At 45.4% G+C, this 15,159-nt stretch overlaps 1 protein-coding gene across 2 annotated transcripts in view; it reads right to left on the bottom strand.

Annotated features, from left to right (window-relative positions):
- MIGA1 (mitoguardin 1) overlaps positions 1–15,159 on the bottom strand; it is a 1,504,768-nt gene that overhangs the window by 979,374 nt on the left and 510,235 nt on the right. For both annotated transcript variants that reach the window (XM_069641662.1, XM_069641663.1), the window contains exon 7: positions 7,027–7,150. In XM_069641662.1, the coding sequence (XP_069497763.1) occupies positions 7,027–7,150 (124 nt within the window). The remainder of the gene's footprint in view (positions 1–7,026; positions 7,151–15,159) is intronic.

Here is a 15,159-nt window from a genome sequence, read left to right on the forward strand (position 1 = left end):
AGTGGTGTACAGTGGTTTGCATCGATCCCACCATAGCCCTTAAGGAGGTAACAGATTCAGAACTTGTTGAAAACATTGACAGTGATGAAGAAAAAATCTTAGAGATTTGTATCCCCTGTGAGATCATGGTACAATACAGAAGGGTGTGGTGCCCCCTGATGGCCGTTGTGGTGTCGCCCCACTTCATTGAAGCAGACTTAGAGTATGAGCCAAACAGTTGTGGACTACCAATCCACATGACGTTGGGCTTTTAAAAGAAGTGACCCAGTACACATTACACTAAAGGCAAGAGCAGTGCTACCCCGGGTGAAACAGTACCCACTATCAAGAGAAGCAGAGGAGGGAATAAGAGAAAAAAGGCTCAGCTCAGCCAAGGGATAATAGTGTCATCCACATCACCGAGCAACACAGCGATCTACCCTGTGAAAAAGGCAACAGGGCAATTGGAGAATAATCCAGGATTTACACCCCCTAAATGATATGGTACAGACAGAGTTTCTGGTGGTTCCAAACCCAGCCACTATTTTGTGCAGTGTCCCCAAAGAGGCGACTCACTTTACAGAAGTGGACCTGAAAAATGCCTTGTTTTTGATACCTTTGCACGCAGACTAACATTACCTCACAGCCTTTACCCATGGTAGAAAGCGCTATGAACATACTTGTTTTCCCCAGGGGCACTTTGAGAGCCCAAGCATCTTCAACTGAATATTACATGCCGACCTAGGAAACATACAAGTGCCCAGCATGATCATCCAGTAACGTGGACGACTTGCGTGTGTGTAGCAATAGTGAGCAAAAATGCTGAAGAGACTATCACACGCCTACAATTTCTGGGTGGCAAGGGGTACAAGTTTGACAAGGCCAAACCCCAGTATTGTCAGCAGGAAGTACTGTATTTAGGTCAGCTAATATCAACAAACGGCAAAAGAATCATACCAGACAGAGCAGCATACGTGCGCGCCACCACCAAAGTGATAATTGTATTGTATTGTTTATTTAAATAGCGCCTATACACATGTAAGTGTTTCAAAGCACTCAAGGAGGGTGGGGACAAGGGGAAAAACAGACAGTCGGTCAGAGCCCCTGAAAATCTAAGACAATAATAGTCTGCTCAAGCAGAGTAAGTGCGCAGAATACATTTAACAGTTGAGGCACAGCAAATAGGTCTGACAGCGATTCTGCAACTTTACAAGTGCAAATTAAGGGGAGAAGACAAGAGAGAACAGACAGATGCTCACTATGCACTTGCAAGTTGCATATGGGTTGTGCAAGTGCATAGAAGGTCACACGGAGGAGGAGGTCTAAGTGCACCCAGCCAGTGGAGACTGGGTTAAGTGCAGAGAGAACCACTCTCATGGGTTATTCCAAGTGCAGTGAAGGGGGTGGGAGTAGAGCCCAGAGGCAAGTGCCTGAATGGACTGGCGGGGTGCCTGGGGCCGGTGAGACTCTGAGGTACACAAGGAGGCCAGTCAGCAAGCTAGAAGGAAGAGGAGGGGGAGATGGAGAGATCAGAGGGCTAAGTTAGCAGGGTGGAGGGAGAGCAAAGGAAGAGGAGAAGAGGAAGGTCTTGAGGAGTTTCCAGAACTTAAGAAGGTCAGGCTCAAGACATAGGGTGACAGGGAGGCTATTCCAGAGGGAGGCACCTGCTGAGGATAAAGATCTCCCTCCAACTCTCTGCTTGGAGAACCGGCTCCCTCGCAGAAGGTTGGAGGTAGATGAGCGGAGGGCTTGTGAGGGACAGTATTTAGGTAAGCAGCGTTGCAGGTAGGTAGGTCGCAGGCCCCAGAAAGCCTTGTGGAGAATGCACAGGGTCTTGAACTTGATCCTTGCAGACACGGGGATTCAGTGAAGAGATTTCAGCGCCGGAGAGATGCTGTCCCTGGGCTTGAGGCCAAGGATAAGTCTTGCGGTTCTGTTCTGGATGAGTTGCAGAGGGCGCAAGGCAGAAGGCAGGTTGAGGAAGAGGATGATGCAATAGTCCAGCCTAGAGAGCACCGAAGCTCTAGAGACAGTGAGCCACTGGGGGAAAGTGAGAGAAGGTGTAGCTGATAATTAGACTAACAGTGAAAGACATGCAAACATTCTTAGAATCCTGCTACTATTGCAGAGCATGGATTTTAGACTATGCAGCATATACCAGGGCACTCCTATGGGCCCTCAAAGAAGCACAGAGAGGCAATCACAAACTCAAATGGACAGCAGACATGATACAACATTTTAATGATTTGAAGGAAGTGATATCCACAGCCCCAGTTCTTGCCACCCCAGACTACACCCAGGAATTTTACATATTCTCACATGCCAACAGCAAACCTATGAACACTGTGCTAACCCAGAAGAGTACAATGGGCCACAAGCCATTGGTCTATTACAGTGGTATACTCGACTCAGTTATGCAAGGGCAATTTGCGTGCAAACAATCACTTGCTGCAGCTGCGTTCACAAGCGAAAAAGGTTCCACAATCGTGATGGGATTCCAAGTCACTTTGTATGTGGAGCATTCAGTATTCACCATTTTGGCGAGATTGAAATCTACCCTGACCACACTGAGCATCGGCATATGAGATTATCCTCTCGAGCCCAAACATTCATGTTGTGCGATGTCTAACAGCTAACCCTTCCCCTTTTTTGACAGAAACATGTACAGACAGACTTGTAAATACATGACTGTGCCACATATGAAGGGGAGGAAGAAAACATTCCCAAAGCAAAAGATAGCCCATTAGAGGAAGGAGAGGTTCTCTTTGTTGATGGGTCAGTGACAATCTATCAGGAGACAGGACAAAAACATACGGCGCCGCAGTAGTGGGACTCAAGGGAGGTGAATACGAAACACTAGTGATGAAAAGACTGCCCATGCATTATTCTGCCCAAGCAGCAGAGCTCATAGCACTCATTGATGTGCTGCAGGCTGCAGGCTGCAGGCATCACAAGGGTGCCATGTGACAATTTATTCCAAATCGGCATATGTCACTACAACAGTGCATGCCGTGTTGTCACGGTGGAAGAGTAGGGGTTTCCAGAGTGCAGACGGTTCCCCAGTACAACATGCCACACTGCTAGATGAATTGATTTCTGCATTGTCTCAACCTTCTGTGGTGGTGGTCGTTAAATGCGCCGCACATACCAACAGCACAGATGAAATCTCATTGGGGAACGCTACCACAGACACAACCCTACCTCTCGGGTCGCACAATTGCTGAATATATTGTGACAACGCCTCCAAATAGCCATCAGATTACCTCTTGCACAGCTCATTAGACTACAAGGAAAAGCACCAAATGAGGAGAAAGAACTGTGGACTAAGAGGGGGTGCAAACAATCCCCAACTGATCTCTTGTGGAGACAAGAGTGCACTGGCAAAGCAATAATGCCTTATGAATTATTGAGGATTGCCTTTGACCAACTTCCCCACTCGACCTAAGCTCGGAGCAACACATTGCAGCAGACATACAGGAGGATTAGTTTGTCCCCAATCATCAAGAGCAGCTCACAATCATGATCATACATTGCACCACGTGTCAAAGTTTTAGCACAGGCAGGGTGCTCCAGACTTTGAGGCACCTGCCCCACCCTATTAGGCCATTCCGTGAGCTATACATAGGTTACACCGATATAGGAGAAAGATGCAATGGGTCTCGGTCCTTGATTGTTGTAGTCTGCCCTTTTTCTCGGTAGGTCGAGGCAGGACCTTGTGCCCACCCGGATGCCAAATATGCTGCCAAATTTCTTGTCTGTGAGGTTTTCCCCCGATGGGGTGTGTGCGGTGTGTTAAGGTCCAATAACGGCACACATTTTTTCAATTAACTCTTTAAGGAGATCACAGCACTACTTGGCATTAAGCACCGCATGTGTTCAATTTATCAGCCCCAGGCCAACAGTGTTGTGGAGAGGATCAACGATCTGCTCAAGAGCAAACTAAGCTCTGCACCACATTGAAAAAGAACTGGGTGCACTGCTTGCCTTTAGCCGTATTCAGTTTACACACACAACCCAGCAAGGACCACCATCTATCACCCCATGAGGTGGTAACTGATCGGCACATAAACACACCCATGACCCCTGTCAGGAGAGCATCAGATGCCCATAAGAGAGCAGTGGTCCTGGGTGAGGAATTTAAGGAGTATTTGACAACCAGAACAAATTGGACTGCCCCGAACAGAGGACACAACAGACACCATACACACAGCAGTAACAAGCTCCCAGCCTGCCAAACCGCTACTGCCTGGAGAACTAATTTATGTACGTAGTTTTGTCAGAATGTGGAACAACCCCAGATTTCATGGCCGCTACGAGATCATATTCTCAACCCTTCTTGCTGTAAAAGTAAAGAGGCTCCGCTACACCAGCAACTTATTATTGCATAAATTGCTGATGTAATTATTTTGTTCTGTATCTGACTATTTTAGATAGACAGTAATACCGACAAATTGGTATTGTAATGTGCTATACATGGTGATGTTCTCCATTAAGCCCATGGCTCCACACACAATTTCGTACAGGCTAAATACTTCTTCCTGTGAATTTACCAACACTTATATGTTGGCCATATATACTTTAAATGGTCTCCTAAACAGGTAGCGCTTATTTGCAACATATTTATCCATATCTGTTAAAGGAACTTATTTGTATTCACTTCTATATTTACAGTGGCTTATCCAGTGAGTCTTGTTTGCACAAGGGACACAGGACATCCATGACATGATGGCGTGCACGCATGATGTCAGGGCACAGCATGGCCACTTCATACAGGTAGTATCCAAAGTTCAGCAGCAGAACGCAGATGTTCTATGCTGCCATTTCCTTTCCAAGTTATATGGGACACTAAACCTCTTTATCCAATATGCTTCATTGGAAGACAGCTATATTTACATTCATCATTCTGTCCACAAAGATGTAGACATGTACCTTTTGATCCACCTTTGAGTGGCAACAAGCGGCGCTCAGGTAATGGCTGTCATTATTACGAAGATCATTTCTTTTAGGAGTCACTATTTTTTGGTAAATGAGATCACTGATCTTAACAGAATCACGTATTCTTTCCCAACAGATGTTCACATAGGCATTACATTCCAGGTAATTCCCTTTTACTGCCACATAATTGATGAAACTAATGTATTGTGATTCTTTAGACTACTGTGAATCGTAGCAAGTAGCGTTCACACTAGCCTTTCTTTTTTCTTTTCTCACTCATGTATTCCAATCATTGTCCACCGATTTTGGTACATATATATTTTGTGTTACTTGCTATTTATAACTTAAATCTTTGTAGTGTCTAGCTCTGATGATGGACTAGATTCCGAAATGCATTGGCTTATTTAGGGAACCTAGCTGGATTTATTTTGCCTCTCAGGAAAACAGGCACATTTCGGCATTCTTTATGAATGAAGGATTCATTAACCATTGACTGCTTAAGTGAACAAGGAGTCAAATATTTGGTTCCTAATACAAATAAATAGCTGCAACTTCATTATAGAGTGACACTAGAGCACTCGGCTAACCTAGTGACAACACTCACTTTCTTCATTGTATATTCATGATCCTCGTGCCATAAGATTATTTCCCTGTGATTCTCCCTAGAAGTTATCAATTACTTTGTAGAAATTAGCACTTTTTACATTGTTATTAACATTGTCATATGCTAGTTGTGCCCACCTTAATTGCAAAATTGTAAACGTTGCTATACTTGTATAAAACTCAAATTTTAAATCATTGGTCCAGTAAAATGTTTGAATAAAAACAATAGGCATACCTAATATATCAACAGGTTTTGAATAACAACTCATTTGCTAAGAGTAAACTTTAAAAATTAATATACACTTCATATATACACTTTTTAAAGTATTCAAAATAGGATTGAAAATCAGAGTTATAGTGTCTCTGTCATGAACATCATTTTGGAATCAAATTGCACAATATCTTGGGCGCTCAAGTGTCCGTGTTGCAAACTCAAAAAAGGCACACAAAAATAGGTCAACTCGTCAATCTCCAGCAGGAAGATTCTGAGTTACCAATAGGTGGCCAGACACCTGCAAGTAGTTATAAATCAGTCATGAGCGTGGCTGCGATCTTTATAGTGCCAAGAGCAAGGTAAAAATGTAAAAAAAAAAATAAGGAAAACATTGGCATGTGGACACATTGTTGCCTGTCAACTACAAATTTGACTTTGCTGGCAACAGACTACAGCCCTAAAGTCCCCAATCAATGTTCACCATGGTCAGACCCAGCTAGAAGGGGTAAAGTGGGTAGAGAGGCAACAGAGGGGGGCATGCAAGTTACAAGTTTAACAGAAATCTAATTGCAGAGGACATGGGGGACAGAAAGGGGAAAGTATGGTAAGAAGGAAGAACGGGGAAGACTGTAGGAAAAAGTAAAGCAGCCACACTGCAACCTCCTTATTGAGCTGCCTATGTATTTGATGTTGAAAAAGGACTTACAATGAGATGGTTAAGAAAAACGTACTTCCACGAAATGGAAAGTGCTTAATAAAAGACCTTTTTTAAATGTCTAGATAGGTAGAGCGTTTGGCTGTGATCAAAGATTATTTTGACATACAAGATGCATCTATATATCGATAGTATAGCTTAGATTTTTTGTTTACAATAGTATAATCAGTTTTTTATTTGGTAATACATTGCACAGAAAATAGCAAATTATAACTTTTCCCTTATGACTTTTCCCAATAAGTCTTTCCAATAAATATATAATGTTACTTGTTGGAGTCAATTGTGAAAGAAGATCTCAGTTGATTTTAACCCAAGGTTAATAAAACATGTGTCCTTCCTTACAAAACCGAATATTCCAGGGGATAAAGGTTACAATATAAAAGGCACACAGTAATCCCTCTACCAGTTATAAAGATCAGTATAAGTAAGTAGTTTGGCATCATTGTCATTGATCAGAAGTAGCTCTAATTACAGAGAAGAGTGGAAACTTAAACAAAACCACTCCCCCCCACTGTTAATGAACATGAAGATGGTCACTGAAAAGGCCTTTTTTTTAATAAAAATAAATGCATTCGCTTACCAATGTCATTTGCTACAGAAGCAGGATCTGATGCTCCCAGAGTGGCCTCAAACTCCTCCTGGAGACGGTAAGCTCTTTGAAGTAAAGATTCAAGTTTATGAATAAAATCAGCGCTGATGATATCCTTAAAAGCAATGAAAAGAAATATTCATAAAGCTGGAAATCCACTTCATTATTTTGCCATGGTTTATCTTGGAGCTTCTGGGGGATAGCAGAATCACACTAATAGATAAGTAGTGCATCCAATAAACAAAAGAACTAGTGCACTCTCTGGTGACAAGACCGCACATTATGTACAATACTATTTATCCACCGTGTGTTTTGGCTTCAGAAGTACATGTAGATTAGTGCAACAGCGGAAACAGCAATCAGCACCCACGACCCAGGAATGGCTATAGAAAGTGTTGAGTTTTGTCTCACTGGAGTGGGTAACATAAGATCCAGGGAGACCAGGATATCTTCAAAAGAGACTCGGGCCGATATTGGCGTATCTACAAAGTGACAATATGCTACAATGGTGTCTGCATAAGATCAGGATAATGGATATGTTATAGATCCAACAAAATAAAGGAAAACTAATGGGAAGTCCTCACTCCGGGGAAGGGGGAAGAGGGGAGGGGGAGTTGATGTTCCAATTTATTATGTAATATGCGAACTATGAAAAATAATAAAAACATGTTTTAAAAAAAGTACATGTAGGTAAAAATGTCAACCATAAGAATTAAAACGCCAAGACATGTACATATCACATTATGTGTAACAGCTATTCGTTACATAAGGCCCTTTCAGACTTTACTAATGTTGGGGTGTCAAACCTTGCTCAATGGTATTATATATATATATATATATATATATTCAATGAAAAGACTTAGTTAAAGGGATGTCATGGTTACAAGTAAAACAAAAAAAAAAACAAATTCCCCAGTTATGGTAAGCTAAGCAACCATAACTCGCGCCACCACCGTACACTGCTAAGACTAACACTCAGGACATCAAAGATGACACTTAGAACAGCTCAAGTTAACACTATGGGCCTCATTACAACCAGTCAGGTTTGGACCGCGGTGATTCCGTGACGGCGGTAACAAAGTTTCCATGTCCGCAAGGTTGCGGAAAGACCGTCCGATTACGCGCTGTCGGTCGCGCGCACCACACGGATGCGGAAACGTTACCGCCATCACAGAAAAAGCCACGGAAATGGACATATCGCTGCCAAAAGTAGCGCAAAAACCGTGTCCGCCTCCGTCGCCACGGACACAGAACAGGAAATACCATGATCGCCAAAACAGGAAACAGAGGCAGCCATCATATAAAGCACAATCCATTGCCATCCAGAGTCAGCACAAGCAGAATCCACACTGCGAGAAGGCAAAAGGGACCACCAGCATGCCTGCCAGGATTCTAGCTCAGAGGCAGCGCAAACAGCGCTTTAGTGAGGCAGAGCTAACTGTTCTGGTGGAGCATATAGTGGAGCATGCAGGGATGGCGTTCAGTGCCGATCAACGGCGCGCCACACAGCAACGGAGGAAGGAAGTGTGGGCAGAAGCAGTACGCAAGTGCACTGCTGTGGGCGTGACTGTGAGGAGCGTCAAGGACTGCCACAGTCGGTGGGACGACCTCAGGCTGAGGGTTCGGAACCTGATCTCCACACACCGCCAACGCAGCAGTGGGACAGGTGGAGGACCCCCTTCCCCACTGAGGCTGCAAGAATGGGAGGAGCGTTGCAGCAGTGTCCTCCACCTTGAGGGCATCCATGGGATCGGGGAGGCTGAGGCAGGAGTGAGCCCACCTGCAGATGCTGGTAAGTGGTGAAACATGAATGCCACATGAGAATATGTTGATGGCATGACTGGGCCAAAGGACCCATTAACAACCCCTCCCCCCCCAAGCAGTGCATGGCTTGGCCAAAGGACCCATTAATAACCCCCCGCCTCCCAAGCAGTGCATGACTGGGCCAAAGGACCCATCATGATCCGTATGGCAACCAATATCACAACAATGCATACCCCCAACAATCAGATGCAGCTAACTAACACTATTGAATGATCAACCTGTATGATGTATGTGATGCTCCCATCAGCCACCACCACAACACTAATTGCATGTCCTCTGTGTCCCCACAGCTGTGTCAAGTGACAGTGATACTGCACAACAGGCCAGGCAATCTGCACCGGCACGTGTCCAAGCCACCGCCCCTGCACAAGAGGATGCTGCGAGCAGTTCGGCATCTCTGCCCCCAGTAACAACTGCAACAAATGTGCTGGCCACCACCACCAACATCCCCAGCGTCTCCAAGCTGCCCGAGTTAACACAGGTGCCACGGGAACCCATCGTACCCACCCAAACCAACACAAAAGGCAGATGCACTGCAGAGGAGGCGGCCTGTAGTGACAACAGTGCCCCGGCAGAGCACTCCGATACTGGGTCACACGGGGAGATGCCCACATTTGATGACCTGGGATCCTTCCATCAGCTGGAGTTTAGTCCCACATCACTCAGAAGTCCCATGAGGTCACCCACCCCATCTATGGCAGAGCTTAATTCCCGCATGCAGCGGATGGAGGAGCAGCAGGCTACCCTCACCCAGCTGGTGGAGAGGCAGTTCGAGGAATCTAGGCTGCAGAGGGAGTGCTACAGCACGTCAGTGCGTCGCCTATCAAGGTCCATTGGACGCTTTGCCAGCACTATTGTCACCCTGGCATGCCATGTGCGGGAGGGTAATGACAACACCTCCAGGCTCAGAGTCCATGTTGATTGGGCAACAGGCAAATATTGCACGTATGCCATCTATACTTGATTCTGTGCCATCCAATACCACCCCCCCATCCAGCTCCACTACTGCCAGTCCAAGGAGGCGCTCGAGTCGGCTAACGGGGCTCTCGGGCAAGGATGCACAGGCACAGAAGCGCACACGGAAGTGATGGCATGTGTGTGGGGCACTGCAGGACACACGTGGACTTGAAGGGTGTGAGGGGTGGGCACATTTGGGTGGTGGGGGAGGTTGTTTCAGGTGTTTGAACATTGGGGCCTGGGTGGGGGTGGGTACGTTTGGGTGGTGGGTGGGCACGGGTGTACAGCTTCCCTAACCATTGCACCTCCTTCCCTGTTGTTAATTCATCAATATATCATCATTTGAAATCAAAACATACATGTGTGGACATCTATCATTTCATTTGCAGTACAACAAATCATTTATTGTCATCACCATGTCCATGCATTGCTGTGAATGTGCGGTGTCTCAAATGTAAATGCGAATCAGTTCATCCCGTGCTCTTTGGCCATCAAGTGGACCCCCAGAGGAAGGTGGTGCCATCCCATCCACATCTTCTTCATCTGCGTCTAGGGGCATTGGGATGTTCCTGCGCAGGCAGAGATTGTGCATCATGGCACATACAAGCGTGATTTTACCAGTCTTCACTGGGCTGTACAGCAGTGATCCGCCAGATCTGCTCAAACAGCGGAACCGGGCCTTCAGCAGTCCGGATGTCCTCTCAATCATTCCACGTGTGCGGACATGTGCCCTATTGTACGCCTCTTCATGCCTGTTCCTTGGTCTCCGTACAGGTATCATCATCCATAGCGTGAGTGCATATCCAGCATCACCTACATGGGATGTAGATGGGGGGACATGTCAGTGTTTGTTGTATCATGTCTTCATCTGATGCTATGCTATTTTGTATCATTGTTCATTCATGCATGTGTGCCATACAGTGGTTGGAAGTCTTTATCGGCCATCACAGTGGATGTAGCCAAATGGATATTGACCTACACATTTACGTGCATGTGTACTCTGCCCTGCGGGTGACATTTGATTGTGAGTATGGCATAGTGCAGTGATGTGCACATATGGCAGAGTCACTCCACTGTAATGAAGTAGTTAATGCAGGACGTCTCATTTACAGGTATCATGTGCATTGGGAGGGCAGTGGTCCATTTGTGGATGGGTGTTTGTAGTGGCACAAGGTGTATGGGACAGTGACAGTATCGGCTGTGTGCGTCATGTGGCAGGGTGTGTACGGGCACACTGTCTTGACCTGTCATGTCTTCCTTTGTGATGTTTGGGATCCGCTGTCTATTTGGTTGATGGCAGGGGGGGTGATGCATGTGCGGTCACAGCGGCACACTCACATTGCTCATTGGCCTGGAGACACACACACCACTTCAACAGGGTCGGAGCATTGTCAGCTGTACTCACCTAATAGCCATGTGTTTTGTCCAGCATAGCGTTCCATGTACCGTGGCAACGTGGAATTCCGCAGTACCATTGAGCCTGGGAAACATGCGCAGCAGTGTGTAATCAGTAGCATGGCATCACATACCAGTTGTACATTCAACGAGTGATACTGTTTCCTATTGCGGAACACCATCTCAATTGCACGTGGTACTGTCAGCTCAATGTGGGTGCAGTCAACTGCACCTATGCAATTTGGCATGCCTGCTATGGCATGGAAGGCCAACTTGGTGGCAATGACCTTGGGGAGGGTACGGGTAGGGCTATGTGTTCCGACACATGGCGCAACAGGGCATCCAGTACCTGTACCAGGATTTTTGAAAAACAGGGTTGTGATATGCCGTGCAGCTCACCAACCGTGTGTTGATAGGTGCCAGTGCCAAGGAAATGCAGCACAGACACAACCTTCAGGAGGGGGGGGGTGGTGGTGGGGGCGTCTATGTGGCTGCTGAAGTTGTCCTCAATCATGGCAGTGATGTACAGGATTGTTGGACGGTCCAGCGGGTATAGTGTGTGGATCTGTCCTGGGGTAAGGTTCCAGGGTGAGGCCCTGATGCGTGGTATTGCAGGCTGCCTGCGGGGTTGTGCCGGCTGGACAATGGGGTTTGCCATAGGTGCAGGGTTGGCTGGTTGGCGCATGCGCCTCCTCCGCCTCCTCCTCTGCACCATTACTGCCATCATGTGCAGTGCTGCCTGTTGGATGAGTAGGCCCAGGCCAAGTGCTACTAGAGCTGCTGCCTGCATGGTTTTGTGTTGTGTTGGGCTGGGTGTGGCCCTTTTGTAGGCTCCCAGTTTGCTGCTGGGTCCAGCTGGGCTGATTTGGTGCACCTGCGCCCTGATTCAGTTCAGCAGGCACTGTTTAACGTCATGTTCGCGTTGGGGGCGGTACCTCCACCGTGATCACGGTTTTAACGCCATTTTTCTGGCGGTGTTTCCGTGTCCGCGCTAGTTGTGATGCTCGCTGTGTTTCGTATTGCCGGTTACGGAGGGGTTTCCGTGCAGGTGGACTTTACGGGACCCTTGACTCCGCAGTGGCGGTTGGGGGTGGTGCTATTTCCGGGGCCGCGGGTCATGATTGGACGGACGCGGAAACGGTGCCGGTATGGTTATACTGGCAGCGTTAATTCCGGACCGGAGCACTTGTAATGAGGCCCTATGTCTATACCAAGATTCAAACTCCATAACTCGGCAGGAGTTAGTTTCTCTGTACAAGCCTCAAAGCTATGGAACACTCTACCTGTTCTAATCAGGTCTGTAACCTCCTTCAAACCTATTTAAACGCAACACCAAACGTTGGCTTCATGACCTGGACCCATTTATAGCTTAACATCTTAGAGTTTAGATTTACTGCCTACCCACCGTACATATTGTAAATAATATTACTATCTGTCTCACCTTCGGCCCATCGCCTTAATTGCAACATGTATGCTTGTACCTGTAATACCAATGTATGTATTTATTTGTAACCGCAACTAATCTAACTGTTGCCTACTGCTTGCTAATGTAACTGTACTCTTATGTAACATGATCAAAAAACGTACGTGCCCGTATGCCCCTGGGCCATTGCGCTTTATAAATAAACCAAATACAAAAAATACAAAATAACAAATGTCATTGATGACATCACACATCAGGGCCACTTGTTTTTGTTCACCGACATATATAGGCCAGGTGGCTCTGTTCACTGAGACAGAATATTAAAATTGAAAAGGTGCTAAATATCTAGACGTTAACCTTGTGATATGTCCTTTAAGTACTTTCCTTAGGGTTTGGTCTCAGCTCATGGTGCACATACATGGGGAAATGAGCAGGCCTCAAACACACAATTAATTTGTATACATGAAGATAAACTTTATTGTTATTAACATTTTCTGATGATGCGGTTTCTTTCTTCCTTAATTTAGTTTCCTTGTATGTGCCTCTGATTTGTCAGCATTGTGGTTCTTCATATGTATTGTTTGTACCAGCACAAGTGTTGCAAGTCTTGAATTGTTAGCTAGTTATTACAGGTTTAAAATTACTCAAAACTCTGATAAGGTAGCATTCATTATTGTACTATCCAAAATTACAAGATTAAAAATAGTGGACTTCTATGATGCATGCTGCACTCAATGCGTATGTTTATATATGATTAAGTTTCTGTATTAACAACAACACTTCAATGCAATGATTTTAGATTAGTACATTCTTTAATAGATTAAGTAGTTCATGATAGGTCTCCCCATAGCCCCTGACATCTTGTTACCAACAATATAAACACAACTCCTTGTAGTGACTTTTCATCAAACTTTATTTCACATGTGATGTCATCAGTGATGTCATCAATGACATTTGTGATGTCATCTTTGATGTCCTGGGCGTTAGTCTTAGCAGTGCACAGTGGTGGAGCGAGCTATGGTTGCTTAGCGTACCATAACTGGCGAATTTCTGGGGGGTTTCGGTTTTACTTGTAACCATAACGTCCCTTTAACAAAGTTTGTTCATTGAATTTCATAGGGTTTTATTAGTGGAACTAAACCATAACGTCCCTTTAACCAAGTTCTTTCATTGAATTTCATAGGTTTTTATTAGTGCTACTTATCCATAACATCCCTTTAACAAAGTTGTTTCAGTGAATTTCATGGATTTTTACCAGTGCATGCTATTTTCCTTCAATTTACTAATATCATACTTACCCAAAATAGCAATTTTTGTGTCCAATTTACAAAGTGTCACCTTAAAACTCTGCCATTTCCCACGTGCTAGAATCATTAACACTTCTATACATGTTTTGTAAATATTTCAACTGGTTTTGCATCCGTAGACGTCTACGAACATCTGACTTCATTGCCGACCTTCCGGACAGTGCCGCATGACCATACGCTGGCGCGCGGCATGATGACGTGCCCGAGAACCTGTCCGCACTTCACGATAAGATCCGTGCTTCACGGACAGCTCAGGACTGCATTTTCTACTGATCTAGGAACTTTCAACTTGGAAAATTTCCCTTGCACAGCTTCTACACCTATTCCTACTCATTATCCATTAACAATCTAGTACACAGTAGATCATTTTAGCAAAACTGCTATTTATCTTAAAATGGCATCAGCAAATGCCATCTCTCCTCCCCAAGAGCCCCACCACTGCTGTAATCAAGGAGCATGAGAAACACTGCCCCTAACCTTAGAAAGAACACACGCACAACATTTTCCCCTGCCCACCTGCCCCTCCGTATTAGGGTTTTGTGCCTCTTCCCTCATTTCCCTCCCCACCTTTCATTCTAAGCTCTCCTGGCCAAAAAAAGCAATATATCCGAAAACAACAAAAGAAATGTTTGTTTAGGAACCACCTTTCACAGTTAAAAAATAGAACTAAAAAAAAACGTATAGACTCCATATACTTTACATTTCTTAGTAAAGTACATAGACTTAATAAAATGTTCCAACATTTCCATTTGCATTTTGTGTTAAGCTAATGGGAATATTGTGGCGTTCATCCCCCATTCCAGGGACTGGAACTGTGGATACCGGCCCGGCAGCCCAAGTCATCAGCCCAAGCAAAGCGAGGGTGGATAACCAGGTCCCCGGACCATTATCCCCCCATTCCAGCCCCTGTAATGGGGGATGAAGGCCATTAGCACCCTAGTTTCCCAAATCGAGAACCTACACCGGGAGGCCTGCGGCGTCAAGATGTAGGAAGGAAAATCCTTTTCCAAGATGCCCACCATGGAACACAGGGCCCCTCTTCGCTTTCCATGGCAGCCTGAAGAAGTTGAAAAGAGAACCCTATGACCATATTACCAAAAGCACATTTTTCTTCCCTTTCAAACCTATTCCAATTTCGAATAACTTCACCACAAAGCCAGTCCCAGGTGGACATGGCCACTTGAACCCCATGATTTGTCCCTCATGTTCATGGCCAGT

The sequence above is a fragment of the Ambystoma mexicanum genome, chromosome 1q, assembly GCF_040938575.1.
Source record: "Ambystoma mexicanum isolate Mex_15411 chromosome 1q, UKY_AmexF1_1, whole genome shotgun sequence".
Classification (NCBI taxonomy): Eukaryota; Metazoa; Chordata; class Amphibia; order Caudata; family Ambystomatidae; genus Ambystoma; species Ambystoma mexicanum.